This window comes from Acartia tonsa, chromosome 15 (genome assembly GCF_053477335.1).
Source record: "Acartia tonsa isolate MP-2025a chromosome 15, ASM5347733v1, whole genome shotgun sequence".
Taxonomy (NCBI): Eukaryota; Metazoa; Arthropoda; class Copepoda; order Calanoida; family Acartiidae; genus Acartia; species Acartia tonsa.
Window position 1 is genome coordinate 9036575 of NC_137274.1, and position 20184 is coordinate 9056758.

The 20184-nt window shown below is 32.4% G+C and overlaps 1 protein-coding gene across 1 annotated transcript in view; it reads left to right on the top strand.

Moving 5' to 3' along the window:
* The first annotated feature begins 1419 nt into the window (after positions 1-1419).
* Asator (tau-tubulin kinase asator) overlaps positions 1420-20184 on the top strand; it is a 36480-nt gene continuing 17715 nt past the window's right edge. Inside the window, exons 1-16 of the mRNA XM_080150051.1 lie at positions 1420-1513; positions 2823-2886; positions 3958-4057; positions 4620-4680; positions 6162-6237; positions 7409-7498; positions 8052-8144; positions 9106-9159; positions 9597-9678; positions 11680-11786; positions 13783-13854; positions 14859-14938; positions 16423-16504; positions 16752-16838; positions 18060-18193; positions 19045-19094. Of these exons, the coding sequence (XP_080006177.1) occupies positions 2833-2886; positions 3958-4057; positions 4620-4680; positions 6162-6237; positions 7409-7498; positions 8052-8144; positions 9106-9159; positions 9597-9678; positions 11680-11786; positions 13783-13854; positions 14859-14938; positions 16423-16504; positions 16752-16838; positions 18060-18193; positions 19045-19094 (1222 nt within the window). The 5' untranslated portion in view covers positions 1420-1513; positions 2823-2832. The remainder of the gene's footprint in view (positions 1514-2822; positions 2887-3957; positions 4058-4619; positions 4681-6161; positions 6238-7408; positions 7499-8051; positions 8145-9105; positions 9160-9596; positions 9679-11679; positions 11787-13782; positions 13855-14858; positions 14939-16422; positions 16505-16751; positions 16839-18059; positions 18194-19044; positions 19095-20184) is intronic.

Below are 20184 nucleotides of genomic sequence, written 5' to 3' on the forward strand. Positions count from 1 at the left end.
GGATAGATAGTTAACAAGGATGACAACATCCATAAAAGCGAAGCACTGAAACGGTAGGACAAACGGACATTAACACTTGTATAGTATCTGAACTGAAAAATCGGAACATAAATGTATAAATGTCGAATCAAAATTGTAGGTAAATTTGTTGAAAAACTGCTTAAAAACAAGATAATGTTTATGGACATACTTACATTTTTGGACTTGATTATAGAGTTGCTTCGCTTATAATATTGTTCTTTGTTGTCCCAGGAATCAATATACGAAAAATCAGATCAAACGGATAATTAAAACACTTGAAAATTTGTTGTTAAAAAAGTAGAAAAATCAACATGTTTAAAATGGACGTACGGACATTCTGGTAATGATTATAGAGTTGCTACGCTTTCTAAATCGTACCCAACTACTACAGGAATCATCATGCAAAGTTTGAAATCGATAGGACAATTCAAACATGCCTAAATTAACGAATTAAAGCTATCTATCTCGGACGGACGGATTAAAGATAATTATACAAAAAACAAGGATGACAACATCCATAAAAGTGAGGCTCTGAAATCAAACTGTAAAACAAACGAACATGAACACTTATAGAGTGTCAAAACAGAATATTAAGATACTGTAAAATTGCGTAAATAAAGAATTCTGTTTAAGGACACACTTACATTTTTAGGACTTGATTTAAGAGATGCTTTGGTTGAAATATTGTACCTTGTAGTCATGGGAATCAATGTATGCACAAAAAATAAGACGAATAAAAGATGTTTTCAGCATGTTTTAAATTCATCCAAAGTTTGAAATCGATAGAGCACTTTTAACATGCCTAACTTAACAAAAAGAGCTAACCGTTACGTATGGACGTAAAGACGTACGCATGCACGGACATACAGACCCTAATTATAGAAAAGCTTCGCTATTAATAAAAAGACATTATTTTAAATATAAGCTTCCTTATAAAGGAAACCAAATCGGTTCAGCGGTTCAAAAGATCTTCCATATGTCCCAGGGTGAGAGGGGAAATTGGGCTGTTTATAACACTAGTCCCCAAAGTCTTATAATACAGTTTTTTTTATTTGTTTGTCTAACAACCTTGATTCATTGAGTGTTCAAACGTTTCAACAACTAATTGTAATCTACATAATCGGTAATTTTGTGTACCATCATTGGGGATGTACATCAAATTTATCGGCCATTGTCTTATCCCTTTAGTTCGCTGGGCTTTAATATTGTATTGGTAGATTGATTTTCTTCTATAAAATTTTGTTTCATATAGTTGAGTGTTCAAACGTTTCAACATCTAATTGTAATCTGATAATTTAGTTCTGACATTCTACAAGTGTTAATACCCTTCTGTCCTACCGTTTCAGAGCTTCGCTTTTATGGATGTTGTCATCCTTGTTAATATAATTTTAAAATTTCAGAAAAAATGATTTGATGACTCTCCAAGAGTATAGTTAATCTATCACAAATATATATGTAGATATATTTAATTCTAGTCAATATAATAACTAAGGTATAGAATATAATTCTTTCTGTCTATCTATCTGTCAGTCTGTCTATCTATCTATCTATCTACCTATCTATCAATGAAGATCCTAAACTACAAATAGCACAAAAATGATAGTTATATTTCCAAAACTAGAGTTTATAATGGTTCTATATATATCTATCTATGTATCTATCTATCGATTTATCTATCTATCTATAAATCTATCTATCAATCTATCTATCAATCTATCTGTCTGTCTGTCTGTCTGTCTGTCTGTCTGTCTATCTATCTATCTATCTATCTATCACAAATATATATGTAGATATATTTAATTCTAGTCAATATAATAACTAAGGTATGTTATATCATTATACTTTGCTACTCTATAATTTGAAAAGTCCGTCTGTCTGAAACGTAATTTTCTCAGCTCCTATTAAAGATAGAAGGCCGAAACTTTTTGACATCATTCCCATCATTAAAGAGCATAATCAACTATAAATCACCCATGGTGGTCGGACTGCTTTTTAGCAGGTTTTTAGCTATTTTTATATTTTTCACACTTTTCCTCATACCTTTGGTGTTTATGGTCCAATTTCAAGGTTTTTTTAATAAAACATCCATGGCGGTTTTACTGCCTCCTGTTAGTTGGGTTTGAATTTATTGTCCATTGTCTTATCCCTTGAGATCCCTGCTTACTATCTAATTATCTATCTTATATACTATCTGTCTTATGACTATCTATCTCTAACGACTATCTCACTAACTATCTATCTCACCCGCGACCGTGGCTCGTCGTCGGGAAGGGGATAGGTTCGAATCTCGTACCAACACCGCGTCATAACTAAAGACATTAAAAATGGTTCCCACTGCTACTATGTCAGATGCGCGACATAAATAGTTAGAGTGGGGGGAATGCCTTGGCCCAAAACAGGCGCAACTCATTACTATGCACAGTTGGGACTTGTCAGACAAAGTTCGTGCAAATCAGAGAGTTGGTTGTCTGATGGATGAATGAACGCTTTACACCGCAATCATAAGTATTATATGTATGTTCCAAGGTGCGTGGAAAGAGGTCTAGTACCCGAAGCGACACCAAGCCCCTTAGAGTCTTAACTCATAACTATCTATCTATGTATCTTTCTATCTATGTATCTATCTATCTATCTATCTATCTATCTATCTATCTATCTATCTATCTATCTATCTATCTATCTATCTATCTATCTATCTATCTATCTATCTATCTATCTATCTATCTATCTATCTATCTATCTATCTATCTATCTATCTATCTATCTATCTATCTATCTAACTATCTATCTATCTATCCTAGGCTGTGAGAGATGAATAGTCATCAATCCTCCGAGGACTTGCTGCAGCCAGGTCACATTGTCAAGGTGGGTCACGTATATAGGGTTGGCCCGGATATTAGGCCGGATATCCGGTCATTTTCAATATCCGACCGGATACCTCCCAGATATTAAATTTATCCAGATACTGGATATCCGGTCATTTTCAATATCCGAACGGATACCTACCAGATATTAAATTTATCCGGATACAGGATGTCCGGCTGTTTTTTAATGCCAGATATCCGGTTATCCGGCTTGATATTCGGTAACTTGCCGTAAATCCGGCATTAGAAATCAGCCGGTTATCCGGTATCCGGCCAATAAAGTATTGTAACTCATATTTTGGTCCCCAAAGTGGGCTAGAATCTGCTAAATCCTTCACTAACTCAAAGTCCCCAAAGTCTTTGACCCCTAAAATATTGAATATTGGATCCTTTGTCCTAGATCCGAACATAGTAAAAGTGTCTGACTCTGATTATGACGTAAAAAAATAGCCAATGAGAGGCCACTATAAATTTTACCATTGGTCAATAACAGTGTATACTGGCCTATCCTTGGCTAATTTTTTTACGTCATAATCAGAGTCAGACACTAGGTTTTAGATCCCTGTAAATAATCTATTAGCTTATTCAAAGGTTGTACAATCAAAGGGTTGGTTGTCTGAAGGGTTGTTTGAACGTATAATCATGAACTTTATTAATGTTCAGAGATACAACAAAATAAGTATTTTGAAACGGTTAGATCTTTTTAAAAGCGGAGTTTTTCTATAATTAGGATCGGTCCGTACGTAACGGTTAGCTCTTTTTGTTTATTTGGACATATTAGAATTGTCCTAACGACTTCAAACTTTGCATGCTGATTCCTCTAACAGTCATGTACGATTTAGAAAGTGAACCTACTCTATGATTGTTACCAAAATGTCCGTACGTCCATTTCAAACATACTGATTTTTAACTTTTGACAACATTTTTTGTATGATATATTTATACAATTCATTTGATTTTTTGAATAATGGTTCTTAGGACAACAAAGCACAATATTATAAGCGAGGCATCTCTATAAGTATCCAATAGAAATGAAAGTATGTCCTTTAACTGAATCTATCTATCTATTTAGGAGCGATGGAAGGTGACCCGAAAAATTGGAGGCGGCGGTTTCGGAGAAATTTACGAGGGCATAGATCTGGTTACAAAGGAGCAAGTTGCTCTGAAATTAGGTAATTTTGTTTATAATAATTGGTACAAAGCCCAAATTGTATTAAAATTGTGTCAAAAATCATTCATGTGATGTAATAAAGATGAGGGATTATCCATCTCTTTTTTAGGGGTTTTCTTTCCCATTCCCTCATTTTATTTCGTCACATTGATCGTTTGGGCTTTGTCATAATTGGGCGTGTGTTTTAATTAAACAACCTCTCTGACATGTTGTTAATAAATCACGGTTTATGACAAGTTATATATTCCAGTATGGCTTTGTAACCGATTAATATCCTTGGGATTAGAACCGGTTCTTAGCCTTACTGAAAAAATCATGTATAGCCTTGAATTACAGACAGTTTTCAACGAATGATCAATTAAAAGATTATTAACAGTTTTATTAGTCCGGGCTTCTGGTTTTAATCTTATATTTTTTCATATCAATATCCGCGGAAAGTTGTCTATACTACGATGCGATAAATAACTATTATATTTATGTATATCTATCTACATATCTATCTATCTATCTATCTATCTATCTATCTATATCTATCTATCTATCTATCTATCTATCTATTTTAGAATCCGCCAAACAGACGAAACAAGTTTTAAAAATGGAAGTTGCAGTCTTAAAGAAACTACAAGGAAAATTTTCATCTGTCCATCAGTCTATCTTTCAATATGTATATATGTATATTTGTCTATCTGTCCTTCTGTCTATCTGTCTATATATCTATCTTTCTATATGTCTATCTGTCGTCCATCTGTCTATCTGTCCATGAGTCTATATGTTTATCTGTCCATCTGTCTATTTGTCTTACTGTCTTTCTGTCTATAAGTCCATCTGTCCATCTGTCAATATGTCTATCTGTCTATCTGTCTATATGTCTATTTGTCTATCTGTCTATCTGTTTATATGTCTATCTGTATATTTGTCTATCTGTCTATGAGTCTATCTGTCTATATGTCTATTTGTCTATATGTCTATTTGTCTATATGTCTATATGTCTATATGTCTATTTGTATATCTGTCTATTTGTCTATCTGTCTATTTGTATATCTGTCTATTTGTCTATCTGTCTATTTGTCTATATGTCTATTTGTCTATCTGTCTATTTGTATATCTGTTTATGTGTCTATATGTCATTTTGTCTATTTGTCTATTTGTCTATATGTCTATATGTCTATCTGTCTATCTGTCTATCTGTCTATCTGTCTATCTGTCTATCTGTCTATCTGTCTATTTGTCTATATGTCTATTTGTCTATCTGTCTATTTGTATATCTGTTTATTTGTCTATATGTCATTTTGTCTATTTGTCTATTTGTCTATCTGTCTATCTGTCTATCTGTCTATTTGTCTATATGTCTATTTGTCTATCTGTCTATTTGTCTATCTGTCTATTTGTCTATATGTCTATTTGTCTATATGTCATTTTGTCTATTTGTCTATTTGTCTATATGTCATTGTCTATACGTCTATCTGTCTATTTGTCTATATGTCTATTTGTCTATCTGTCTATTTGTCTATCTGTCTATTTGTCTATTTGTCTATCTGTCATTTGTCTATCTGTCTATTTGTCTATCTGCTTACCGTTCTATCTGTATGTCTAATTGTCAATCTGTCTAAAAGTTTATCTGTCTATCTGTCTGAAAGTTTTCTGTCTATATTTCTATCTGCCCATCTATCAATCTTTCCATTTGTTAATCTATCCATCTCTAATTTGTTTATAAGTATGTCTATTTGATATTTGTCTATAAGTCTATTTGTCTATGTATATGTCCAGTCCATCTAACTATAAGTCTATATGTCTATCTATCTATAAGTCTATTGTTTTAATATAATTTGTCTATCTATTTTTTATATGTCTATCGATCTATGTGTCTTTCTGTCTTTCTTTATTTCTGTCTACAAGTCTTTCTGGATATTTTTGACTCAGTCAGTCTTTTAATCTTTCAGTTTGTCTATCTGTCTATCAATTCATTTATCGATCCACCCGTCTTGTTTGTTAATATGTCCATTCTAAATATATGTCCATCTGTTTATCATTTTTATCTACAAATCTTCCGGCTTATATTATAAATGTTCATCTGTCAATCGAATGAAAATTGTTTGTAACTGTCCAGGACGGGATCATGTCTGTAGGTTTATCGGTTGTGGCAGAAACGATAGATTTAATTATGTCGTCATGCAGCTTCAGGTTTGGATGGACAGATAGACATTCATACAGATATATGGACAGATAGACATTTAGGTAGATAGACAAGCATATATACATTCATATAGATATATAGACAGATATACATTTATATAGATATATGGACAGATAGACATTCATATAGATATATGGACGGATAGACATTCATATAGAAATGTGTACAGATAGACATTCATATAGATATATGGACAGATAGACATTCATATAGATATATGGACTGATAGACATTCCTATAGATATATGGACAGATAGACATTTATACAGATATATGGACAGATAGACATGCACAATAAACAAACAGGTAGATAAATAGATAGACAGACAGATATGTAGATACATATATAGACAGAAAGACATACTAAATAGATAGAAATGTAGATAGATAGTTAGATAGACAAATACATACAGATAGAAATGTAGATAGATAGATATGTAGAAATATAGACAGATAGACATACTATATAGATAGAAATAGATATTATACTATATACAGATATTTAGATATATAGACAAATAGACATTCTATATACTGATAGAAATTTAGATAGATAGACAGATATACAATTCATAAAGATAGACATTTAGATAGATAGACATACAGATTTAATTAATAGACAGATAGACATATGAATAAAATTTAAATGATGGGTCGATTTTCATAAAACATTCCTTTTTTTAAAACAAGTTTTACGTTTTTCTTTCCTTTTTTTATTTTAAATCTTTAAAAAATGTTCTAATTAATAAAAACAAAATCTGTCAATTTTAGTTCGAAGGTTTTTTAAAATTTATTTTATTTAATTTGCAGAAAAAAATCTTCTAACTTAATTTAATCAAAATCCAAGATGGCGTCAATACATGTAAAATAACAATTTTAAAACAAAAAAATTAAAGAAATGTAAACTTTTTTTTTAGTAGGGCTTTCAAACTGATTAATATCTGCTGGATTATAACCGGTTCTCAGCCATACTGAAGAATCATGTATTAAAACGTATTACAGACAATTTTCCTCTAATATTAAAACCATAATTTAAGCCCAGGCCTTAGGCCCTTACGGTCTAACAAAACTGGTTTTAATCTTATAATTTTTCATCGTAATAACCATGGAAAGCTGTCTATAATAAACATATACTATAAAAAAACTATCTATGTTTAGGCAAAAAATCTGGCCGAGTTGAGGAGGGCCCAACCCCGCGGGGCGTTCTCTCTTTCCACCACCCTTAGATTGGGATTTCAAATACTCAAGGTGAGATAGATAGATAGTTACAGGGTCATTCAAGAGAAATGATTAAAAAAAACTTAATTATGCATAGAAAATAAAACAATTATGTAAAATGCTTTACATATTTGGAAAACCTATTATGTGACATTTACGTTTCAAATATTTGAAAATGATTATTTCAACAAATTATGGCCTAAAAATCGGGTTTTCCAAAGTTTTTTTTAGAAGATTTATTGATTTAAAGGTTGTAAAAAATGCGCACCTTTTTGAAATTCTAATTGCGCAGCTTGTGTTAAAGGTAGAAAAATCTTATGCATGTCGTAATAAGCTCTGTTTTATCAATATATAAAAACCATTCCTGTGCTAAGTATAGTAAAGGAGCTACGAGGTAAAATGTTCCAATTACTTAAAACTTTTCAACATTTTTCTCACATTTTTCAACGTAGCTCCTTAACAACAAATAGCACAAAAATATATAATTATTATATATAATTTATATTTTATATTTTCAAAAACTAGAGCTTATGACGATTCCAACGGTATTTGGCACCAAATCAACCGTTTTTTTTTATTACAGGGTATCGAAGCCATCCACGATGTAGGATTTCTCCATAGAGATGTGAAACCGTCAAATTTTGCCGTTGGTAGACTACCACAAACCAAAAGAAAGGTAATCCAAACCGATTGATATCCGCTAGACTAGAACTGGGACAAACCCCAGTTTTGAGCAAGACGAGTCCTGTGACGTCATATAAAAAGGGAAGGCGGGAAGAAAATCTCTTCCCTTTTCTCCCATCTCTTTTGAAGAGATTTTCTTCCCCCCTTCCCTTTTTCTTTCCCGAAACGTATATGACGTCACTGAATCGCTCAAACTGGGACAGTTTGGGGTTTGTCTAGAACCAGTTCTCAGCCATAATTAATAATCATGTATATCATCTTATAACAGACAATTTTCCACGAATATTAAAATAAAAAAACATATTTTGTGAGCCCGGGCGTTCGCCAACTCGAGGCTTAGAAGACTGGCTTTAATCTTATAATTTTCCCTTTTAATATCCGCGGAAAGTTGTCTATAATACAAAGCATGACTGAGAGACCGACGGACCAAATACATTATATACTGTATGCTCAATGGTTCGAAGAATCATGACCTAAAATTTCAGACGTCTATCTTATATGGCAGACAAAAAAATAATATTTCTTCCATAGCTTTATAAACTCTCGGACAGAGTGAATTATAGAGTATCGTCGCTTCTAAAAAAGGAGCGAAAGTGTTATTAAACGCTATAAAAGTACCAGTGGTTACGCCCCTAGAGGCCTCTAGGGGTTCTGTAGGGTGGAGTTTGATGGGGAAGTTCACCCTCCTCCCATCCCATTTTAGTTTTAAAAGAAGGAAGGGTAATTTCTCTTGGAATGGTGTTGGTACCCTTCCCCAAAAATAGTTATAACCTTCCCAGGACCTACGAGAAGCTACACTGTAAAAGTGAACCATATCGGTTGAGCGGTAAGCGAGATCCTTCCTAAGACACACACATACAGACAGACAAACAGACAGATACCCTGTTACTTTTTATTTATAAATATAACCTAAACTGTCCGTATGTCCGTCAAAATAATGTTTTTTTTTTTAGATTTTTATGCTTGATTTTGGATTGGCAAGACAATATACTAACGCAAATGGAGAGGTAATTATAAATAATATTTTCTCATATTCATTGCAAATAATCTACCGGAAAACCGGTTATTGGGCCGGATACCGGATATATTGCATTACAAATCAGCCGGGTATCCGGTATCCCACCAAAAAGGATCCGACCCAACCTTATTATATGAAATTTTGACTTTAGAAGATTACTTGCTACACCTGTATGTGTTATAATTGAAACGGCCCCCTTTTTTTGTTGTTGTAAATTTCAGGTTTTTATCGACACACTAAAATTGAAATTGTAAGGTCTTTTTGCAGATTATATAAACTTTGCAGTTCTTTTACCATCGCAATTTTTGCATTACAGAAAAATATTTTGCATGGGTCAATTTGCACAAATCAACCATATTTTAGCTGGGGGCCAAAATTTTAACAAAATTTTTCTAGGACGGGACATTATACTATCTATCTATCTAGGTACGCCCAGCTAGGGCCGCAGCCGGATTCCGTGGAACCGTCAGATACGCATCCATGAACGCTCACAAGAACAAGGAGATGGGTAAGTGTCCATTTAATATTTAATATCCGCTGGATTAGAACCGGTTCTCAACACCATACTATCCGCATAATGGCCGCGGATAGCTGTCTATTATACGATGCAATGAAATAAATATATAACCCAAGAATATAAAGGGATAAGACAATGGCCGATAAATTGATGTACATCCCCAATGATGATACACAAAATTACCCCTTCTGCAGCGTAAAATAAGTTGTAGGAACGTTTGAGCATTCAACTTAACGAGCCAACCAATTAAAATTAAAATTAAAGTCCCCAAAGTTGTTAAGCCAAAGAATAATAAAATGTTATTATAAAACTTTGGGGACCAGTGTAATAAACAACGCATTGTCCCCTCTCTCTCTGGCAACCAATCCTTTGATTTTAGACCTTTTGTCTGGTAGTCCTAACCGTTTATGGCATCGGGACGTCCAAGGATGGAGCGGATTAAGTAAAGTGGTGTTAAAAATGTTAAAAATCATGTATCGTATTTCATACTATTTTTCATGAATAAGAAAAAAAAAATTGGGAATTAATATTATAATTTTATATTTTTAGCATCCACGGAAAACTGTCTATATACACTGTGATGGATAACTATTGTACATTAATGAAATTTTCTATTATATTTTAAAGATAGAATAGTTATTTATCGCATTCGTAATAAAAGTAGCTTTCTGTCGATATAAAAATGTTGAATTTTTATATTTAATATTATGATCGTACATTTTTTTATTCTAAAAAAACTGCTTAAATACAGGATAATGTTTAAGGACATACTTATATTTTTAGGACTTGTTTATAAGGATGCTTCGCCTATAACATTGTACTTTGTTGTCTTAGGAATCAGTATTCCAAAAATCAAATCAATCGGACTATCATATCACATAAAAATATGTAGTTAAAAAAGTAGAGTATAGAGTTTGTTAATGGTCAACTTCCTTGGAGGAAGATTAAAGATATCATCACTCCTTGAGAGGCGATAACATTGCCCCTCGAAGGTGATAGTCATGATATTGAATATAGCAAAAATTGTTTTAGGCCGCCATGACGACCTATGGTCCTTGTTCTATATGTTAGTGGAGTTTGCTAATGGTCAACTTCCTTGGAGGAAGATTAAAGATATCATCACTCCTTAAGAGGCGATAACGTTACCCCTCGAAGGTGATAGTCATGATATCGAATAGAGCAAAAATTGTTTTAGGACGTCATGATGACCTATGGTCCTTGTTTTACATGTTAGTGGAGTTTGCTAATGGTCAGCTTCCTTAGAAAAAGATTAAAGATATCACCGCCTCTTAATGCGATAACATTGCCCCTCTCGAAGGCGATAGTCATGATATCGAATATAGCAAAAATTCTTTTAGGCCGCCATGATGACCTATGGTCCTTGTTCTACATGTTAGTGGAGTTTGCTAATGGTCAGCTTACTTAGAGGAAGATTAAAGATATCATCACTCCTTAAGAGGCGATAACATTACCCCTCGAAGGCGATAATCATGATATTGAATATAGCAAAAAATTCGTTGAGGCCGCCATGAGTACTTATGTCTTTGTTTAACATGTTAGTGGAGTTTGCTAATGGTCAGCTTCCTTGGAGGAAGATTAAAGATATCATCACTCCTTAAGAGGCGATAACATTGCCCCTCAAAGGCGATAGTTATGATATTGAATATAGCAAAAATTGTTTTAGGCCGCCATGATGACCTATGGTCCTTGTTTTACTTGTTAGTGGAGTTTGCTAATGGTCAGCTTCCTTAGAGAAAGATTAGAGATATAATAACATTGCCCCTCGAAGGTGATAGTCATGATATCAAATATAGCAAAAATTCTTTTAGGACGCCATGAAAAGCTATGGTCTCTGTTCTACTTATTGGTAGAGTTTGCTAATGGTCAGCTTCCTTGGAGTAAGATTAAAGATATCATCACTCCTTAAGAGGCAATAACATTGCCCCTCGAAGGCGATAGTCATGATATTGAGTATAGCAAAAATTCTTTTAGGCCGCCATGATGACCTATGGTCCTTGTTCTATATGTTAGTGGAGTTTGCTAATGGTCAACTTCCATGGAGGAAGATTAAAGATAAGGAACAAGTTGGTCTTATGAAGGTAAATCCATTTTTTTATTCATCTCTTAATCTCTTGACTTATCCATCTACAGTGTGTTTCAAGAGAAACGTCATTTTTAAAAACTTATTTATGCATAGAAAAAAAAACAATTATATAAAATGCTTTATATATTTGTAAAACCTGTTCTGGTACATTTATGATTCAAATATTTAAAAATGATTATTTCATCAAATTATGCCTTAAAAACCAGTTTTTTTCAAAGGCCTTATTTTTGAAGATTTATGGATTTAAAGGTTTTGCAAAAAATGCGCACATTTTCAAAATTCAAATTGCGCAGCTTGTGTTAATAGTAGAAAATGGTGTGCATTCTGTTAAAATTATCATAAGGTCTAGTTTTTGGATAAAAAAGAACCTTTCAAGTGCTATGTATAGTATGGGAGCTACATTGTAATTTGTTCCAACTTACTTTTCAACCTTTTTTTCACATTTTACAATGTAACTCCTTAACTACAAATAGCACAGGAATGGTACTTATTAATCCAAAAACTAGTGTTTATAATAAACACAGGCTGTGCAATTTTAAGTTTAAAAATGTGCACATCTTTAAATCTATTTATCTATCATTATATCTTTTATCAATCAATTTAATTAATTAAATCAATCAATCTATCAATCTATCTATCAAACTTTATATCAATTAAACTATCAATATATCTATCAATCGATCAATCTATCTATAAATTCATCAATCCATCAATCAATCTATTTATCAATATATCTATCAATCTATCTATCAATCAATTTATCAATCTATCTATAAATCTATTTATCAATCTATCTATCTATTAATCTGTATATCAATCTTTTAATAAATCTATTAATCAATCAATATATTAATCTTTCCATCAATCTATATTTTAATCAATCAATTTAATCGATTAAATCAATCAATCTATCAATTTATTCCTCAATCTATAAATCTACCAATTAATCTTTTTTTCTAAAGAAGTTGTATCAACTTTTTTTTTATAGCTAGCCGGTCCTTTTAGTAAGTAGTAGATGTAAAATTTTTCATAGAATTCAGATATGCAATCGGTTTTTTTGTAGACCTATTATTTTTTAAGTAATTTAAGTTTTTTAAAAAAATAATTAAGTCGGTTTTAAGGTACTAAAACGCAACAAAATAAAAGAAGAAAATGGCCAGTAAGAACAAAAATAGTAAGATCTTTAATTTGACACCTTACTTTTAAAATTCTGTTGAGTAATTATTGAAAAAATCTATTTTTTTAACCTCGGTTTAATAAAAACTTTAGACCTAAATATTTTCTCAAACAGACATAAAAAACATGGGTTCATATATACCTTTAGAATCAGAAAAATATTACGAATCCATAGTAAGCAAAATTGAAAAAAAGTAAAAAAATTAAAAAATTAAAAAATGGCCAATTGTATTTTTTGTTCTGGCAACACTATCGTCTTCCCTTTTTTACCCCCTCTTTACCACTTCTATACCCCCTTCCCATTTTTATACTCAATTCAAAAGTTAAGACGTTGCCTGTACAATATAATATGATATTTTCATATAATTCCTTTTATTGTAGTTTATATACTATATTGTAAACTTTTTTTTTCAATTTTGCTTACAATGGATTCGTAATATATTTCTGATTCTAAAGGTATATATGAACCCATATTTTTTTACTTGTGAAATGATAAAATTGAGTTCAAAGTTTTTATTCTCGTGGGTTTAAAAAAATCGATTTTTTCAATAATTACCTGACAGAATTGAAAAAGTAAGGTGTCAAATTAAAGATCTTTCTATTTTTGTTCATAATGGCCATTTTCTTTCTTTTTTTGTTGCATTTTAGTACCTTAAAATCGACTTAATTTTTTTTTTTAAACTTAAATTACTTAAAAAATAAGAGGTCTACAAAAAAACCGATTGCATATCTGAATTCTATGAAAAATTTTACATCTACTACTTACTAAAAGGACCGGCTAGCTATAAAAAAAAAGTTGATACAACTTCTTTCAGGAGAAGTATGATCACAGATTGTTGTTAAAACATCTTCCATCAGATTTTAAACAGTTTATGGAACATTTACAGGTATATACCGTTTAATATCCGCTGGATTAGAACCGGTTCTCCACCATACTATCCGCATAAAGTTCACGGAAAGCTGTCTATTATACGATGCAATAAAAAAGATATATGGTTAAGGGATCTAAAGGGATAAGACAATGGCTAATAAATTGATGTAAAACCCCAAAATGATGACACACGAAATTACACCTTTTATAGATTATAATTAGGGATGGAAACGAAGGGAAAATCAAGTAAGTGAACCAACTAATCAAAATTTATCAAAGTCCCATAAGTTGCTAAACTTTGGGGACTAGGAATATTAATTTTTCTAGTACCCAAACTAATTTTTCTATCGTTGGCTTAAAACTTTGAGTACTCTAATCAATTATTAATTGGTTGCTTGAAACTACCCTAACATTACAAGTAGTAAGGGAGGGGACAATGGTCAATTAATTCTATTTAAGATTTTTCGCTGAAAGACCATGATTCCAGATTTATCCAGAAAATGTTAGGAAATTTTAAAGGGTGTGTAAAATTTTTAAAACTCTAAAATAAGTAAAAAGTTCCAAGAAAAAAAGCATTCATTTGAAAATTAGATTACTAGCACATCATACTGACATAACCATTCTATAATTAATTACTAGAAAAATCGTTCTGGAAACCGTTCAACCCATAGCTTTATAACCCCAAATTGTAGGGGTTCTTAGATTGTTTATTACACACATATCTTAATAAAGTTTTTATCTATGGAATGCTATTTTCGGGAGAAAAAAAATGTTCAAACCAGCCATCTCATAATAAATTAAGTTTATTGATACTCGTCTGCTATATTCAAAACTAACGTTGCGAGTTAGCGGCATTTGATGCATTGGTACCCAATTTCAGTCAGAGCCTGCTAAATTCATGCACATTCCCTTTAAGCCAATACCCAAAGTCTGAGACTCCTAAAAATTGAATATGCGATCCATTGTTCCCTCCCTTTCTCCCTGCTAACATTAACAAACAAAATTACCCCTTCTTTTTAGACTTTGGAGTATGCAGACAAACCGGACTATGGAATGATAGCAGGAATATTTGAGAGAACTATGAAGAGGCGTGGGGTTAGGTGAGATAGATAGATAGATAGATAGATAGATAGATAGATAGATAGATAGATAGATAGATAGATAGATAGATAGATAGATAGATAGATAGATAGATAGATAGATAGATAGATAGATAGATAGATAGATGGTAGATAGATAGATAGATAGATAGATAGATAGATAGATAGATAGATAGATAGATAGATAGATAGATAGATAGATAGATAGATAGATAGATAGATAGATAGATAGATAGATAGATAGATAGATAGATAGATAGATGAAGAGGCGTGTTGTTAGGTGAGATAGATAGATAGATATATATATATATTTCTAGCGGCTTCGCCCCTAGAGGCCTCTAGGGGCACTTGAGGAGGAGGGAGTTGAATCCTAAAACCCATTTTTAAAAATTCAGATTTAAAAATTATTTTTTGGGGTGGGAGGGGATATTTTTTTAAGGGGCGATTTATCTTGGTAGGGCTGGTGGTACCCTCCCCTGAAATAGTTATAAACCTTTACAGGACCTATGATTAGCTACCGAGTTAAGGAGAACCTGATCGGTTCAGCGTTTAGCGAGATTCTTCGGTACAAATAAACAGACAGACATCGTTCTACTTTGTATTATAGATATCTTTAAAGTTTTAGAACTAAATTTTAGAGATGCTTCGCTTATAACATTGAACTTTGTTGTCCTAGAAATCATTATTCCAAAAATCAGATCATTCGGATAATTTTATCACATAAAAATTTGTTTAAAATGAACTTACAATTTTAGAGAAGCTTTGCTTTCTAAATCGTACCCAACAACTACAGGAATTACCATGCAAAGTTTAAAAACCATAGGACAATTCTTAGCGAAAAGAGCCCTCCGTGGCGGACAGACGGACTGACCATAATTCGTTTTAAAAATATTATTTACAAAAAATCTTCTAAAACTATTTGTAAAAATCCTTTAAATTTAAATTTATTATAAAACTTGAGCTTTACATAGACATCTGAAGAGTGCAAACATGCACGAAACATTTTGTAACTTCTGAATGAATATGTAAAATTCATATTTTGTTTGTGAGTTAACCTTTATATATAAATATATATATTATATATATATATAAAAAGATAGATTAATAGATATATGGATAGATAGATTGATAATTAAATCGATTGGTTGATAGAGATATAGATAGATAGATATTTAGATAGATATATTGGTTGATTTAAATAGATATATAGATAGTTATTGATAAAAAGGAAAGACAGACAGAAAAATAGAAATTAGTTCCTATAGACATACAAACAGATAAGTATACAGTATAGATAGATAAAAACAGACACACATTTTTTTTGGGAGGGGTTGTCCCAATTCCAACAAAATAGCTTCAAAGAAAAGAGGTAATTAGTCCATTGGTTACAAAGATCTTAAGCATAAGAGAGACAGAGGAACAGACAGACAGACAGACAGACAGACAAACATCCTGTTACTCTTATTGTTTTATTTTTTTTACAGAGAATCTGATCCATTTGATTGGGAGAAGGCTGGTAGTGATAGTAATACTGTGTCTGATGGACTTCTACCTTCAAGCACACAGGTAAAGTTCATCTGTCTATCCATCTATCTGGCTGTCTGTCTATCTATCTATCTATCTGTCAATCTATTTTTCTGTTTATCTATCTATATATCTAATACAAGCATGTGATGATTGTTCATATCTGTACAATTACATAAAACAATTTGTAATGCAAAATAATTTCATTCTTAAGTACTTATTTATCTATCTATCAATCTATCTATCTATCTATCTATTTATCTATTTATCTATCTATCTGTCTATCTAGTTGAAGAACAACCCCCCCAACAGCCAGCAGAGCAACAACAAAGCCTCGCCCAAGCAAGAGAAAACCACAGCTAATATGAACAATCAGGTTTGTCCATTAAAATCTCGGAAACGGCCCTCCTTCTCTGTTGCTGATATGTTAATACGTCCGTTAGACCGTACAAGCAATTCTGTCAATGTTAATTATTGAAGAAAATGAAAATTTAACAAACAACTAACAAACAAGGATGACAACATCCATAAGTAGCGAAGCTAAAGCAAACCACTGTAGAGTATGTCATAAAAATAGACATTAATAAATCACGAAACCTTTTTAAATGGTCTATAATGTATATGATAACATTTTTGTTGTCAAGAATTTGAAAATAATTTCATTGTCGTATTAACCATTCCAATTAAAAGACTTAGCTATTTAGGAAAACGTGAAAATCTAATAATCGATCTAGCATCTTATTGAAACTTTGTGGAAATATTTAAAATGTGAACATATTTAATCCCTAAAAATTTCAGCTGTCTATTCTAAATAGTTGCTAATTAAATCACGGACTTACTGACTGACTGACTGACAGACGGACGGACGGACAGACTAAGTGAATTATAGAGTAGCTTCGCTACTAAAGATAAAAAAACTAATATCGTTCTCCCTTTCAGTGAAGCTTATAACTATTTTTTGGGGTGGGGTGTTATAACCCTCCTTCCCCCTCCTTTAAGTGCCCTTAGAGGCCTCTAGGGGCGTAGCCACTTGTAACGAATCAATAAAACAGTACTATTCATATATGTAGCGCTGGAAAGTGTAATGTGTGACGTCATAATAATATCTATCTCTTTCTTAAGAGGTTCCTTTCTCACTTCTCCTCTTATCCCTCCTTTTTAGACGTTGTTTTTATGTCAAGGGTTGGGCCGGATCTCCGTTTTGGCCGGATATCCGGTCATTTTTAATATCCGGACGGATAACGGATATCAAAACTATCAGGATATCGGATATCTTGATGATTTATATTGCCGAATATCCGAATATCCAGACGGATACCGGATATCAAAACTATCAGGATACGGGATATCTGAATGATTTATATTGCCGGATATCCAAGTATCCGGTCGGATATCCGGTTTTCTGGTAATGTGTCAGATATCCGGCGTTAGCAGATATTAGGTCGGATACAGGATATCCGACATTATAAATCAGCCAGATATCTTGTACTATAAATCAGCCGGTTATCCGGTATTTAGTTGTTCGGTCAAAAAAGTATCCAGCCCAACCCTATTTATGACGTCACATGTGACACTTTCCAGTGCTTCTACTCTATAGGAGAACGTGGAGCCGGATAATATGAAAAATCCTGGCGGCGGCGGCTTAATTGCTGGCGGTGAAATTGGCGGCAGCGGCGGTACGGTTGGCGGCAGCGGGCTAGAGAGGCGTCAACTCCCAGTCGGCCTACACAGGTGAATATCCGTTTAATATCCGCTGGATTAGAACCGGTTCTTAACCATACTATCCGCATAATGTCCGCGGAAAGCTGTCTATTATACGATGTTATAAAATAAATATATAACTTAGAGATCTAAAAAGATAAGACGATGGCCGATAAATTGATAATGATTCACAAAAATTCTCCTTCTGTAGATTAAAAAGAGTGGTTAAAACGTTTAAACACTCAATTTAATGAATGTACCAATTAAAATTTATGAAATCCCCCAAAATTGTTAAGCAAACCAATAAGAAAACTTTATAGCAAACCAATAAGAAAACTTTATAGCAAACCAATAAGAAAACTTTATAATAAAAAAGTTAGACTTACAATATGTAAGCCTAGTGCCTATGCCCTGAGAGGGAATGTGGGGTTGGAGAAGTTCACTTTAATTTTAGTTTGAAAGGGTGTAGATTTCCTGCCCCAAAATAGTTTTAAACCTTCCCTGAACCTTTGCTGAAAGGAGAACCATATCGGTTCAGCAGTTAGAAAGTACCTTCGTTAAAAATAAAATAGTAAAATGAATAATGTATAATGGCCTATCATTGGTCATTTGTATTGTATGACGTCATCTTTATTAGGCACTATAAGCTGCTTCATTTTACATTATAGAGTAGATGCTCATTGGCCATCACAAAAAATGAGTCGTCTATCTTTGATAGCAGTAGAGAAAATACGATTTTGCACATTGCTCATAAGCAAAGGGAAACTTCACAAAAAAAACATGTAACTTTAATAACAGCCGAGAAATTATGACCAGACTGACGGACATTTCTAATTATAGAGTAGCTTCGCTAGTCTTGAAATATTTTTTTTATGTTTTAGAGAAAACAACCAGAATGAAATTGTAAATTTGGCCTCTAGTGTAATTCCAGGTAAAACATGGGATCATGGCGAGAAAATAAAGTTGCGGGTTTCATCGTATTTTCACAGTAGCTTTTCTCCTTTCTAGCCCCTGCGGGGGGGCTCTAACCCTGCAGGGCAATCATTAAAATTGACTTAACCTAACCTAACCTAAAATAACCTTTCAAAAGCTACTGTGAAAATACGATGAAACCCGCAACTTCGTTTTCTTTTCATGACCCAAAAAATTATAACACGTAGCGCATCCGCTTGTCATCAGTAAGGTGATAGGTTCTAATCTTGGCCCGACATGGTCACCTAAAGAGGTTAAAAATGGTGCCTACGGCTGCTATGCCACTTGCAAGACATCAATAGTTAGTTCTATCTATCTATCAGTTAATCAATCAATCTATCTATCAATCTATCTATCAATCTATCTATCAATCTATCAATCAATCTATCTATCAATCTATCTATCAATCTATCTATCAATCTATCAATCAATCTATCTATCAATCTATCTATCAATCTATCTATCAATCTATCTATCAATCTATCTATCAATCTATCAATCAATCTATCTATCAATCTATCTATCAATCTATCTATCAATCTATCAATCAATCTATCTATCAATCTATCTATCAATCTATCAATCAATCTATCTATCAATCTATCTATCAATCTATCTATCAATCTATCTATCAATCTATCTATCAATCTATCTATCAATCTATCTATCAATCTATCTATCAATCTATCTATCAATCTATCTATCTATCTATCTATCAATCTATCTATCAATCTATCTATCAATCCATCTATCAATCTATCTATCAATCTATCTATCAATCTATCTATCAATCTATCTATCAATCTATCTATCAATCTATCTATCAATCTATCTATCAATCTATCTATCAATCTATCTATCAATCTATCTATCAATCTATCTATCAATCTATCTATCAATCTATCTATCAATCTATCTATCAATCTATCTATCAATCTATCTATCAATCTATCTATCAATCTATCTATCAATCTATCTATCAATCTATCTATCAATCTATCTATCAATCTATCTATCAATCTATCTATCAATCTATCTATCAATCTATC